The sequence below is a fragment of the Podarcis tiliguerta genome (genome assembly GCF_965153285.1).
Source record: "Podarcis tiliguerta genome assembly, chromosome: Z".
Classification (NCBI taxonomy): Eukaryota; Metazoa; Chordata; class Lepidosauria; order Squamata; family Lacertidae; genus Podarcis; species Podarcis tiliguerta.
This window is the reverse complement of record NC_139553.1, coordinates 46,596,051-46,611,125: the sequence shown is the minus strand read 5'-3', so window position 1 is coordinate 46,611,125 and position 15,075 is coordinate 46,596,051. Positions and strand designations below refer to the sequence as shown.

Genomic DNA, 15,075 nt, shown 5'->3' with positions numbered 1-15,075 from the left:
TGCAGAATATATTCTGCGGCTGCTGCTGCTGGTGGTGGTGGTAGTCGCAGAAGGAAACAAAGTAAAGACACTACCTGTGTCTTAAGGAGAAGGTCCGGGAAGGTTGGTGGGGGAATAGCTGGCAAGTGGCTATTGTGAGGCAGGATTCCTTTAGGTGCCAGAGATAGAGGGAAGGTGTGGCTTCTCTTCGCAGTCCCTCCGGTGACAGCCTAAAAGGGAGCTGGAAAAACACCCCACCCCTTTCTGAGACCTTCCAGTGCCCTTGTAGGAAATATATAGAAAGCAGAATGCAAGCAGCAAGATTCCATCCACCCCTTTGGCATGTAAATCAACAAAGGCCAACTCTGAAGTGCCCCCTTTGCTGGCACACGGCCCATTCCTCCCTCCCCCTGATGCATGCAGACTTCCAGCATTACCCCTTTCACTTTGCAGCCCTCAAAGCTGGAAGCCCCCCATACAACCCCATTGCTCACTAGCTCTGCCTCTTCCTTTCTCTGGGCAAATGAAGGTGCAATATTAGGGCTCTGTTACCTTGACCCTCTGTGCAGGTGCCAAGTCCTGGGCTGGAAGAGGCAGGTGTACCCCGGGAGGATTTCTGGAAGCAGCACTGTGCCCAAAGAACAGCCAACTGACCCCAGGGCTTGTGAACAAGGCTTGGACCATGCCCCTGCTTGCCCACCCAGCAAGGGACCTGACAGACCCCTCCCCAAGAAGAAGTACAGAACAGAGAGCCCTGGTACCTGGTCTTTCTTTTATGCCTGGCAATGGGTTGCTGCTGGAAAGGGCGTTTCCCATAAGACATGGAGGAAGAAACGTTGACGGTGATCATAGTGGCAGCTTCTCTGAGTGTGCAGACTGGGGAGCGCAGCAGCAGCAGCCTGCATTTTATCTGAGCTTCTCCCAGCCCTCCCTCCTCTGCCCTGCTTTCGGGCGGGAGGGGGGCTACAAGAGCCATCATGAAAAGGTTGAGATGAACCAGACTCCAGCAAGCCCATGGTGTTGGGAGAAGGCATGCCAGGCGCCATTAACCCCTGCTTCCCTAGCGGTCTTTGTGCCACGCAAATGGAAAAGGTGGAAAATGGAGTTTTTAGGGGATTGTTCTGCAAGCTCCTGCCCTTTCTGAGTGTTATGTACTAAGCTTGGATCCTAGAACAATAGGCAGGTAGGATCCTAGAATGCAACAACTGATTGGCTTGCAGGAGAAGACCAATCAGGCTCCAGGAGAAAGTTAATCAGTCTATTAGGCTGGTAGGATCCTAGAATGCAACAACTGATTGGCTTGCAGGAGAAGACCAATCAGGCTCCAGGAGAAAGTTAATCAGTCTATTAGGCTGGTAGGATCCTAGAATGCAACAACTGATTGGCCTGCAGGAAAAGACCAGTCAGGCTCCAGGAGGGAAGCAAATGTACCATAAACAAGGCCCTTACAGCTCATGCATCCCTGGTGCCAGTGGTCAGCCATATCCTCACCACCCTGGCAGGGTCTAAGATTTTTGGCAAGCTGGACCTGGCCCAGGCCTATCAGCAATTGCCAGTGAACGGGGCCACCACCGAGGCACAGACGATTGTAATGCAAAGGGGCACGTTCCGTGTCAAGAGGCTGCAATTTGGCGTCAGCGTGGCACCAGGCATATTCCAAAATCTAATGGACTCTCTCCTCAAAGGAATTCCCAGTGTCACCCCTTCTTCGATGATGTGTTGATCGCTGGGGGAGTTCAGGGACCGACTCCGCACCGGCCTGCACCGTTTCCAGATAGCCGACCTCAAGGTGAAGTGGGAAAACTGTCTTCTAGGAGTGCAACAGGTGAATTTTCTATCATTTACAGTGGACACAGACAGAGTCCACCCGACTGGGGGCAAGGTGCGGGCTATTTTGATGCCCCGGCACCTAAGGGTAAGGTGGAACTCCAGGCCTTCTTGGGACTATTGAACTTTTACCTTCTTATCCCACAAGGCAGTGGTAGCGGAGCCCCTACACAGACTGTTGGACAAGTGGGCCCCATGGGTGTGGGGACAGCGCCAGGAGGCCGTGTTCCAAGCAGTCAAAGACCTGCTCATCTCGAACTCAGTCCTAGCGCACTTTGATGAGAGGTTGCTGGTGGTGCTGGCATGCGACGCCTCGCCCTATGGCGTTGGCGCCATCCTAGGCCACCAACTTCTGGATGGAAGAGAGGTGCCGATGGCTTACTTTTTCCAGACCCTCTCCACAGCCGAGAGGAACTATTTGCAAATAGACAAAGAGGGCCTGGCAATCGTGAAGGAAGTAAAGAAATTTCACAATTTCTTGTATGGGTGCCCCTTTACCGTAGTGACCAACCACAAGTCACTACTTGGCCTACTTGCCCCCGAGAAACACATCCCTCAAGTAATGTCACCCCGCATTCTCAGGTGGTTGATTTTCCTCACCGGCTACCAGTATAAAAGGGTCCACCGGCCCGGGAAGGTGATGGGCCATGCGGACGCCCTCAACAGACTGCCACTACCTGAGACCAGCCCTGACCCAGCACCCGCACATGACGTCATGACCTTGGAACAGCTTCCTGACTGCCCCATTCAGGTGCTGGAAGTAGAATGCCACTCCATGAAGGACAGGGTCATCTCCCGGGTCCTGGACTGGGTGTGGCGGGGATGGCCCAGTAGCAACCCCAAACCGGAATTTGCGGGCTATACAGTCCACAAACATGAACTGTCAGCCCACAAGCGGTGCCTGTTATGGGGAAGCAGAGTGGTCATTCCCCAGCCTCTTCGCCAAAAGGTCCTCACGAAAGCCCTACACGAAACACACCCAGGGGTAGTGAGAATGAAGGCCCTTGCAAGGAGCTATGTGTGTTGGCCGGGAATCGACGGGGAGATAGAGGTCTGGGTTAAATACTGCCAGACCTGCCAGAAGTCCTGCCCAGATCCCCCAAGGGCCCCCGTCCAACTCTGGGTGTCTGCCCAAGCGCCGTGGTCCTGCCTGCATGTGGACTTCGCTGGCCCCTTCCAGGGATGGACATCCTTCCAGGGTCGCCCTGGTACCATCCACTTCCACAGCCGCAGCCATCTGAGTACCACGTACGCTGTTCATGACCCACAGGTTCCCCGACACCCTCGTCTCGGACAACAGAACAGCATTCATGCCAGAGGAGTTCCAGACCTTCACAACGCAAAGTGCCATCTGCCACGCACAATCAGCACAGTTCCACCCTGCCACCAACAGCCAAGCATAGCGCATGGTGCAGACCAGCAAGGAAGCCCTCCGCCACATGACGTAAGGGGACTGCAAGTACCACCTCGCTGCTTTTCTCCTAGCCCAGCATAGCACCCCCAGCACAACGACCGGCCAAACTACTCATGGGCCGGCGCCTCACAACAAGACTGGACCGTCTTCAACCTGATAGAACCCAGGACGAGGCAGCAGTGGGGGAAGGTAGGAACCCCCGGACCTTCCAGCCCCGCAACCCAGTGTACGCAAAGAATTTCGGGGCAGGCCCGGCATGGGTACCCGCCACAGTCACCAGGGCGACCGGCCCTATGTTATATGAGGTGCTAACAGAGGTTGGGTAAGCCTGGTACTGCCACTGCTATCAACTACAGTGACAATTCCCAGGGGGGGGGGGAGAGACAGCGAGGAGGGCTGGACAGAGGAATCCCAAGGGGACAGCAGAGGGGTGAGGCCCATAGAGCAGGAGGAGCGGGTAAGGGAGGCAGAACTAGGAAGTCCAGAAGCAACCCCTGAGGCCGAGCAGCCACAGGAACCAGAGTCATGAGCAAGTGGACCAGGGGCACCTGGCCCAATGGCCCCGTCACAGCTGGCAGCCCCAGAACAAGAGCCAGAACCAGGAACCCTTACCAAGACACCTGAGACCACAATGCATACATAGGTGACCGGCATACCTCAATGACTACGAATGCTAACCTTCCGGGCGCAACGGGGAGGGGTGTTATGTACAGTGGTGCCTCGCAAGACGAAAAGAATCTGTTCCGGGAGTCTTTTTGTCTTGCTGTTTTTTCGTCTTGCGAAGCAAGCCCATTGACGGAGTAGCGCTATTAGCGCTATTGACATTTTAAGGGCTAAAAACGGCTTTTTAAGGGGTGGGGGATTAGCAGTTTTGCTGCTAAAATGCTTTTAGCAGCTTAGCAATTCAGAATAAGGGGTTTTGGAGCAAAAAAAAAAATCAAATTTTTTTGTCCTTTTTCGTCTTGCGAAGCAAGCCCATAGGGAAATTCGTCTTGTGAAGCACCTCTGCAGACGGAAAACCCTTTCGTCTTGCGGGTTTTCCGTCTTGCGAGGCATTCGTCTTGCGGGGCACCACTGTACTAAGCTTGGATCCTAGAACAATAGGCAGGTAGAATCCTAGAATGCAGCAACTGATTGGCTTGCAGGAGAAGACCAATCAGGCTTCAGCAGGGAAGCAGAATCAGCCAATCAGATGGGGCTCATTGTATAAATAATGTATATAAAAGCCTGAGGTTTGGGGGGACAATTCAATCACTGTTTTACAAGCTGCAATAAAGAGTATGAAATCACTACAGGACTCAGAGTATATTTTACTGAGTCTACTCTTAATGCCATGAAGGGTTGTAGCTGAGTGACAGAGCACACACTTTGCTTGCAAAAGGTCCCATGTTCATTCTCCTCACATCTCCAGGTGAGGTCGGGTGAGATTGCATCTGAAATCCAGGAGACTGACTCCTGCTTCATGTACACCAGACATGGAGGTGGGGGGGCGCAAACCTTTGGTCCTGCAGATGTTGCTGAATTGCAGTTCCCATCAGCCCCAGCAAGCATGGCCAATGGGCAGGGATGACAGTAGTTGCAGTTCAGCAACATCTGGAAGGTCAAAAGTTCCCCATACCTGCTGTAGATAATATTGAGCTGGATGGCCCAATATGGCTCCAGCCAGTGTCATTAATCTACAATAATACTGAGGAATAGAATTCTCTAGTGCTAGACAGATAACCACACTGCCTTCTAATCTGGGTGGTTGAATGCAAGCTGATCTTGTCAGAAATGAAGCCTGCTCAGGGTCTAGGGTGTGTGTGCATGTGTGCGTGTGCGTGTACACACAGAATTGTTGGTCCACCAAGCAAAAGGGTGCATTTTGGGGGCCAGCCCCCCTCCATTCTCACATTCTTGGGTTTGGGAATCTTTTGTTTCTCCAACCTCTAAACTGTAAACAACCCACTTGCTTCCTGGTCAGGATCCCTGACCCAAACCAAGGCTCCTGAGGGTCACTACAAGGCACAGACCCCTTTTCTTCCTAGCCAGGAAGTTCCGCGGTGCCCTTGTGTGGCCAATAGCAATCTGCACAGTCATGTGGCTTTGGAATAAAATAATGGATCTGGAGCCAAGGAGGTCATGCCCTCCAACACTTTTCAGGGCTTTTCCCTGTCATGGAATAAGCAGCGATGGCTGATGCCCATCGCCGGGCAGAAAACAGGGAGGCCAAGAGCAGACAGAGGCAGAACCAGTGACAAGCAGAGCCCAGAGCCAACAAATTTTAGTTTTGTTTCCATCTTCCGCCCTGCTGAGTTGTACAAAGAGAGCGCTAAGACTGAGGAGAACGTCCTCACTTTACTGAACCACTCTCCATAGTGAGTCCCCACCTGCTTATCTTCACAGACATTCATGGCCTTGCCCATCCCCTCTAGAGGACTGTTAGCTCTCAGAAGAAGAGCCTCTGTCCCTTCTGGGTACAAAGCAGGGTCTTGCACACAGCAGGGTGCAATAAAATGTTGGCTGGTGTACCAGCCAGTAAAACTGCTTGGAATTTTTTGGGAAAAGCAGCATGTAAATACTTTAGCAAACAAACAGTTTTGCCCTTATCATAAGCAGATAAGAAGAGATGAATGGCTCAGCATCCAGTTCTCACAGTGGCCACCAGATGACTGTGGAAAACCCCCGAGCAGGAACCGAGCAAAGCAGCACTCTTCCCTGCTGTGGGAACTGACATTCAGAAGCAATACTGGCCCTGACCATGGAGGAAGGGCTTAGCTACCATGGGTAGTATTGCCACTATCATTCTGTTTAGCAGTTAAAAAGTGCCTTCTCAACTGTGTAAAGTGTTTTCAAACGCATCACCTCAGTAATCTGTATAACCCAACTGTGGGAAACCTAATACTGTTTGGAAACCCCGGCAACCAGCCATTCACCAGCACTTTCAAAGTACAGGCCTTTGCCCCAACAATCTGATTTCCAACAATGCTGGGGGGGGGGGGGGAGCGGGTTACAGGGCTGCCCTGACTTGCAAGGTTTTTGGGAGGGATGCTGCAGCAATGTGTATTAAGTACTGGGAGCATGAAAAATAGTTGTTTTCCTCATCCATATCCCCATTTTTCAAACATGATGGTGAAGCAGTTGAAGAAGACTTCCAGCGCTTTGGGGCTGGACCTTTGATGCCTTGTCTGTCCTCCATGACAATTACGCAGCAGAAGATCCATGCAGCTTTGCTCAATTTGGATAATACACGCAGTCCACAGAATCCACCTTTTCTGGTGCAGGATTCTGATTTTTATTTTCTCAGTGGTAAATGATACTGAGCCTCACCCCACACTCTCCATTTTGGAGACCCACATTTCTGGAAGCCGTACAGCCACCCCACATCCCCAGTCATGCCCCACAGCTGCCTGCACTCATGGGAGAAGCAACAAGAAAAAGGAGGTTAGCAAATGGGGCAGGACTCTGCATGCCTCGCTTGCTGCCAAATCAGCTGGAATGGAACTGGCCCTACAAATGTCTATCGGAGAGGAAGTTATACCCATGTTCTTTAGAGATGAACTACCAGGTTCTTCCAAGGGAGAGGCAGAGGAGGTGGGGCAAGGGGGTTCTTGCTCACCTGGTGAAGTCCTCATCCCCAATCATATGGCGTGGCACAGGGGAGTAGCGGGCAGGCGCGACCTGGGGCGGAGCAGGGTAAGCTGGCTTGCTCTCCATTCCTCCAAGGTAGCCCAGGCCAGGGTTATGGCTTATGTGATTGTCAGCCAAGGCAGAGAAAGCTAAGGAGACACAAAGAAGAGGCATCAGTGAGGTAGAACCAAGGGCTGTGGTAGGGCTGAGGTGGGGGTGGGGGTGGGGACCCTTGTTTAGAGCAAAGGCCCTGGGCCCCAGGTGGGGAGCCTTCTGAGGCCCACATGGCAGCCGTGGACCAGAAGGGACCAGAAGTGGGCAGAAAGACCTTTGTGCAGTAGGTTACATGGCAGTCACCAGAAAAGTGAAAGGCTTCCATGCACTCATATCTCTATTGCCATCCAGGCAAGGAAGAGACATTCCTCCAACTCTACAATCCTATGATTCTGTATTTCTACAGTTCATGGGTAAGTTCCAGACAGGCAAAGACATTCAAGCTGGCTGCTGAACAGATCTGGTGAGAGGTACGTCCTGAAGAGCAGTTGTGTGGCTTAGCTAGAATCCCACAGTCCAGATGGAGAGGTCTAGCTGTTCTCCACCTCTAGGCTAAGAGATACTCCAGAGAGCACCCCATCTTTCTCCCCCTCGCTCAGTGCCCCAGGACTATAAATTCCCTTTGGTGCCTGTGAGGTCAAGAGTGGGATGAAATCTGCCCACCCACCCACCTTATTCCTTGCCTTCTCCTCTTGGGTCTGGGGGGGGACCAGTAACTCAGCGCCTGACATGTTGTCTGGTGCAATAACTGACCCAATACATTTTGGCAGCTGAGGCTGGATCTGTTGTCCCCGTGGCTCCTGCTGCTCAAGGCAACTGTTTCAACTTGCCTCATGGGTGGGCTGGTCCTGTCCAGCACCTGCTCTAAGGGCAGAGGTTTGCTGATAGGAGGAGGGGCCAGAGACAGGAGGGGCCTTACTGGAAGTGTCTGACAGCACAGAAGCAAAACCTCCCCTTGTGTCACAGACTAGTTGCACACAGAGGAATGGTGGGAGGCACCAGTTGAGGAACCTCCAAAGGAAGAAGGCTCAGGTAGGACAAGGATGAGTGGTCAGAGAGAGAAGAGGGAGAAGACTGGGAAGAGGGGATGTCAGTAGCTGAAGAGGTAACAGGGCTTAGTGAGCTGGGAGAGTGTGGCAGAAGCAGGCAGAAGCAGAGGCTGGAGAGGAGGAGGGCCAAGAGGCAGAGATGAGTCAGGCTGGTGAAGAAGCCAGGGTGTCTCCCCCTCCTGCTGTGACTAGCTCCCTTCCCACCTGGTCTCCCAGAACTCGCAGAGGTATGAAGAGGGTGGAGCAAAGAGAGACAAGGCATTGGGAGTCTCCGATTGCTTGGGAAGGGGGAGACGTAGGCAGCTGTGGGAAAGCGGGGCAAGACCTACCAAGAAGAGTTGCTGTGCTCATTAGGCCTGAGCAGATCTTGTTTCTAATAAAGAGTTCACTTACTCTGTGTGATTTATTGCTGACTTGCTCCTGACACTTTGACATCCCGCTGGGACTCTCCATGAGAACTGATCCCACACTTTCTGGTTCCACAACCACCACCTCCTTCTCCTCCAGCTCCGGGGCTTCCTGGTGCCCTGACAGAACCTGTCCCAACTCACTGGGACCATGCACAGGACCACCAGTTCCCAGCTCCCCCCCCCACTCTTCTTTCTGATCCAAGCACCCACTCCAGAACACCTCCACAGGGCTCATGACATCCTACATGCAAAATAGCTTCTCTTCCACTGAACTCTGACTCCCACCCTAGGAGCAGGAGGCAGGGGAGGGCAGGTACGTACTGCTGGCGTAGTCAGGTGGCGCATACATGTCGTTGAGGTGGGAGCTGCCTGGCTTGGCCACCTTCAGGTACACCATGTCCGAAGTGTTCTTCAGTGCAGCCACGGCCTCCTCATGTCGGACGTCTTGCAGGTTGGTGTTGTTCACCTGGAGAGAGTGGGTATGGCAGGGGCAGGAGAGAGAAAACAGCCAGAGGCTTGTCTGTGTTGCACATCTGACAGACTGAGCCAACTGAGATGGGCCAATGAGAAGAACCTTGCTAAACCAGATGCATCCACTCCTGTACCCCGCTGCCCACAGTGCCCAATTGCAGCAGTGTCTGATACTGAGGTAGACTGCCTCTGAGCATGGGTGCTCCATCCCTATCATGGCCAATGACAAACATAACAAAACGACTCCAGTATCCTACTTCCCATGGACGTAGCCAGGGTTTATGTTGTGGGAGATAGGCTTTATGTCGGGCGAGGGCAGAACTGAGTTACCTGTGGTGCGATTGGTCAGTTGGTTAAGTGTTTTTATTTATTTACTTGACTGGGAGGGGCACCTGCCCCCCCCCCAGGCTATGCCAATGCTGCTTCCTGCAGCCGGCGATTGGATGGGCCTGAAGGGCTGCAGGTCTCCCCAGTTTTACATTCCCAGTTAGGCAGAGATAGACTGCCTCTGAGCATGAGTGTTCCATTGTGAATGAAAAGCCTAAACAGAGGCCTGCCAGGATCAGATCATCTAGCTGCCTTTCCACAGTAAACGAACGGATGCTTCTAAGAAGCAATGCCAAGCCACAAAATGTTTTGGGGTGGCCACACAATTGGCAGGCACTGCCCAGCACCCAGCTCCCTTGCACCGAGAGTTGATGCCATCCATGCTGTCACCCATCCCAACACTTCAAAGAAAACAAGTCGGGTGCTCACTGCTAGCAGTCGGTCGCCAATCTGCAGCCGCCCATCTTTCTGAGCCGCACCACCTTCTATGATCTTGGTGATGTAAATGCTGTTGTCTCCAGGGATGTGCTGGTTCCCGAGACCCCCGGCGATGCTGAAGCCCAACCCTGGAGAGAAGGAGGTGGGGTTAGGGAGCTCTGCGATGGCTGCGCTGGGATGTGGAGAGACCTGCCTGCCATGGACCACGTAAGAACATTAGGAGAGCCTGGATGTGGGCTTAGGCCAGGGCCCATAAATCCAGGATCCTGTTCTCACAGTGGGAACCCAGATGCCTGTGGGGAACATGAAAGCAGGATCTGGGTGCAACAGCAATCTCTCCTCTTGCAGGTTGCAGCAACTGGTATTCAGAAGCATTAACACCTCCAACTGTGGAGGCAGAGCACAGTCACCCTGGCTAGTAGCCATTGATAGCTTGATGCTCCATTAATTTGTTTAATTCATTTTTATAGTCTGGTATGTAATCTGGTATAAAATCTCTGGGGTGTTGTTTTTTTTCCTCCCAGGCTACTGCCCCTAGGCCCATCATCCCTCCCCAGTTTTTCACATTTCTATCCTTTCCTTTAAAAAAAAAAAAAAAAAGACTAGTAAGCAATAGGTGGGCGAGAGAGCAAAAAAGTGAGTTTCTGGGTCACTGAATTCTAGACTCTTAGAGGAGCAGGTTGCAGGCATTGGGTTGGAGGGTTTGCTGAGGAGGAGCAAGGGACAGGGGTGTTGAGACCTGTGTCCCTGGCCCCTCCTCTCCGGTGGGCTCTGTCACATACTAAAAGCCACAGAACCATGCTACACCAAAAGGAATTTTGCCAATATCCAACCCTAAGGAGCTGAGTCAGGGCCATGACCTTCTGGAGGCCCAAGAGATGGTCTGTGCCTCTGTTGACAGCCTGCTGGAGACCTCCTTCTCAGCAGCAGAATCTGACTCTTGATTGCACAGGTAAGATGGAACCTGCCCCTGGACTGCTGCTCCTTCACCACAGAAGGAGCACCAACTTCCGCACGATCCCTGCCAGTGTCTTTGAGCAATCTCTAGTTTTTCCCTGGAGCAGCCTCACTCTCTGAGTATAAGGAGGTTGCCTTATACTGAGTCAGGCCCTCTTGTACAGCACTGTCTCTACATCAACCAGCAGCAGGCAGGCAGGGAGTCTCTCCCCAGTCCTACCTGGCCATGTTGGGGATTGAACCTGGGACCTTCTGCACAGACCATGGGCTCCAGCAGTGAGCCATGGGCCTTTCCACAGGAAGCTGTCTTACACCGGGTTGGACCATGGGTCCCTCTTGCCCGGTATTGTCACTATGCTACCTGGCAGGATCTCACCAGGGTTTGAGCCAGGAAATGTCTTCCAACCCTACTTGGGCTTGAGACCAGGACCTTGTGTATGCAAAGCTGATGCTTCACTACTGAGCCACAGCCCTTTCCCTTTGACCTCAGCAGCTCTTGCTCCAACCACCCCACTTTGCCCTGGACAACTGGGACAAACCCACCTGGGTGTTTGGATCCACCCAGCACTGACCCCTGCTTGGCTCCTGGCCGCAGCCCAACTTCGCGACAGGGGCCTAGAGACCACTGGCCTCCAGGTTTATCCACCAGCCGGGAAGCAACAGCCCCAGATCCATGCTAGCACATGACTGCCAGCAGGGCCCACACCCAGGGCAGTCACCTTTGGGTCCTTTCATCAGGTTGACCTCCATGATGGTCTCTGGTGGGGGCTGCCTTCTCCGCACCAGGAGCCTCACCACAGGCCCCGCTTCCTTCAGGGCCTCCACGGCCTTGCTGTGCACGACCTCGGAAACATCGACCTCGTTCACTCTCAGGACACAGTCGTTCACCCTGCGCCACAGGGGCAGAACAGCCAAAGAGGAGATGGTGAGGGAGGGGAGAACTCCGGAGGGCTAGCATAAGTATGTATATAAATATTTTAAAGAAAAAGGCCCTCAATCGCTCCTTAGTGGTTCCCCAGCAGAATGCCCTAAGATGGGCAGGTGCAGGGCCCAAGGTGAGCAACCACCCCAAACCCTCCACCCTTACCTCCTGCTGTGTCCTCATTTTGCTTTGTAAAATTCAATCGATTTTCTGGGGGAAATTCTGTTTTTAAAATTGGTGTGGTGGGGGGGTGGAAAACATGGCAATATGGAAAAGCTGGATGGGAGCATGGGCATTGACCTTGGGCCAACTGATAGATGAAGAAATCAAATGTTATACTTATGGTGCATTAAGAGAAAATATCATCTGCCAGTTGTGGCCCAGTGGCAATACCTGCAGTTGCAACTCCTTTTAATAACTCTTGTTTGGTCCGGCAGCTTAAGAGAACCCTGAAATATTGGAGCAATCGGATAATTCATTTGAAGGTAAAAAGCCAGGATTACATTTTATGGATATTTATTATGAATAAATAAATTCTGATATGCAGAGTTTTAAAAAAGGCTAGAATAAAGAATTCAAATGTTTACTATGAACCAGAAAATGGGAAATTGTTTTAGCTTTGGGAGCAGATGTATCGATTATATTAAGACTTATATAGTAGAAAATATTATTCGGAATTTATTGGACTCCCTTATGCCTGTAGAAGAAAGGGCTATCTAATGTAGGCCTTTGCTGGAGATGTAATATGGATAATGATTCTTGAAAACAAACGCTTTTACAATGCCACATACTTACTAAGTTTAAGGAAAGAGTGCTGGACTGTATAAATAAGATGCTATGGAAGAATTTAAGACTTTCAGAAGTGAATATTATTTTGAAGTATATACCTACTGTGTGGAAAGTGACAATGGGACAGCAAAAATGGGCTCTACGTGCCCCTAATGGTTGCTAAGAGACTAATACTGATGAACTGGAAGAATAGAAATATGATTCCCCTTAACCAATGACTTGACAACATGACAATATTAGAAACATATGGATGGACCACTTATAGACACAGACTTTCTTTGCATAAATATAATGATATCTGGAACAACTTTACACTGAATATATGCGGTTATTAAATTTTTTTTTATGAATAATAATAATACTATAAACATTTGTATATTAATGTATGGAAATGTAATTGAGTATTCTTCTTTTATTTTTATTTCCATTCATGTTTTCCTTTCTTTTCTTTCTTTACATCACTTTTTTATAAGTGAAATTCTAATAAAATATCAAAAGAAAGAACGAAAAAGCATCTCAAAGTGGTTAAATCAACATGTTAAAATGGGGCCCATGGGCACTTTTGGACTTTTGAGCAGCTGCAGTGGGTGCCACCCCGCTTCTGATCACTTCTCTTCGGCTTCCCTAGACGAGGACCATCTCTGAGAAAGAGAGAGGGCATGCATGGAAACACTGCCCTTTTCCAAGGGATCTGGGCAAAAGTCAGATCCAGTAGAATTAACTTGAACCTTGAGAAGCACATAGAGCTGAAAGAGGAAGTTGGGAAGAGCGTCACCCTTCCAACTTCCTCCTTCAGCTGTATGTGCTTCTCAAGAGAGAAAAGGGCAGCTATCCTCACCACCTCATGACCAAGGATGAGGTGAGTGAGGAGGCTCAGAGGGTTCATGGGCACCAGAGGAAGACCTCATGGGCGCCCTTGAGCCCGCAGGTGCCATGTTGGCAACTTTGTGTTAAGCGTACACTGAAACAAAACATGCATATACAAAAAACACAATCTAAAAATAGTCTGAGTGGTACGACCGTGCATTAACAGTCAGGAAATGGCTGAATGAATAGCTGTGAGTATCTGCAGAGAGTCTAAAACACACTTTTTAATTTGTTTTGTTTTTACGGCACACACGCACACACAGTTCATCAACAAACATCTCATTTTAGGTTCCTTATCTGTACCTGCTTCCCTCCCCCCCCCCCACAAGGCTCAGGATCCACCCTATGGCAGGACACTCACCCCAGACGTCCATCCATGGCAGCTGCTCCACCTGGGATGATCTTGGTTATGAAAATGCCAGGGTCATCAGGAATGTGTGGATTATCGATCCCTCCAGCAATGCTAAATCCAAGGCCAGAATTTCCCTGACAAGCATTTAAAAAAAGAAGGAATAAATAAATGGGATGAATCATAGAGTTGGAAGGGACCCTGAGAATCATCTAGTCCAACCGCTTGCAATGCAGGGATCGAATCTGAAACTTTGGTGATATCAGCACCATGCTCTAACCAACTGAGCTACCCAGGCTGAGCTTATATGCTAACGATAATTAGAACAATACAGCAATTCAAGGGCACTGAAGGTATATTCAACAGAAAGTAATCATGGACATGAATGTAAAACTTGAAGTCTGCCAGTATCCTGATGTGGAAAATGGAAAAATCTCCTAGCCTCTGTTGAAAAGCACAGTCCTACCACATATAGCTGGGTCAGTTCTCAATACCATAAGCTCTGGTTTCCAAAACCACAACAGTGGAAAGAGGAAAGAGGGAACACGCATGTTAGATCCCCTTGCCCAGCCCTCCCCAAAGTGGTGTTGTCCAAATGTTTTGAACTACAACTTCAAGAAACCACAGTCAGCCATCCAATCTGATGGGAATTGCAGTCCAAAACATCTGGAGAGCACCAGGTTGAGGAAAGGCTGCCCTTTTCTCTCTGTGCTCCCCATGCTTGTACCTACAGAGCCAGGATGCATGTGCCTGCGTGGGAGGACTAACAAAGCCCAGTCCAGAGACAAGTAACGCTAGCCCTGGCACCACATCCATGGCAAGGGTCCACTGGCTCTCACTCACCCTTTCCAGGACAATCTCTTCATACTTGAACATCCCGTCACTGCCATTCACCTGGGGAAACAAACAGGAAAAGTTTAACAAACAGATGCTGAAATATGAGATGCCCCAAATCAGTATTGGCGTTCCACTCACCCTTGCAGACACACCTGTTTGCAGAAGCATTTCCATAGACTTGAACTTCCTGACTTAATTTTTTTAATTGCCTTTTTAATTGTTGTGCTTTTTAAAAGCCCTTTTTACTGTAAGTTTTAATTATGAATGTTTTTGATATTTTTATGGAATTGTTTTTTTGTGATCTTTAATTATGTGTGGATAGCTATCCACACATAATTAAAGATCACAAAAAACAATTATAATTGATTTTATACTTGTAAACAATATAGAAGCTGTCTTGGCATGTAAGTAGTATCTGGGATTATTATTGTGATTAGACACAATTTCTGGGACACAGGACTTTCTGGCACAAGGCTCCCTGCCTTCACAAATATACAGTGGTACCTTGGTTTCCGAACTTAATCCATTCCGGAAGTCCGTTCTTAAACCAAAGCATTCTTAAACCAAGGTGTGCTTTCCCATACATAGCAGTGGGGGACTCAATTTACACTCAACAGGAAGCAAAACATGTTCTGCTTCAAAGGCAAAGTTCACAAAACAAAACACCTACTTTCGAGTTTGCAGCATTCTTAATCCAAGTTGTTCATAAACTAAGCTGTTATTAAACCAAGGTACCACTGTATGTCCTAATTGTAAGGGCTCATCCACACTTACCT

The 15,075-nt window shown here is 50.1% G+C and overlaps 1 protein-coding gene across 1 annotated transcript in view; it reads right to left on the bottom strand.

Annotated features, from left to right (window-relative positions):
• The window catches only part of DLG3 (discs large MAGUK scaffold protein 3), a 115,829-nt gene that overhangs the window by 41,889 nt on the left and 58,865 nt on the right, over positions 1-15,075 (bottom strand). Inside the window, 6 exon segments of the mRNA XM_083422585.1 lie at positions 6,819-6,978; positions 8,664-8,808; positions 9,570-9,706; positions 11,255-11,424; positions 13,475-13,599; positions 14,306-14,356. Coding sequence (XP_083278711.1) covers positions 6,819-6,978; positions 8,664-8,808; positions 9,570-9,706; positions 11,255-11,424; positions 13,475-13,599; positions 14,306-14,356 — 788 coding nt within the window.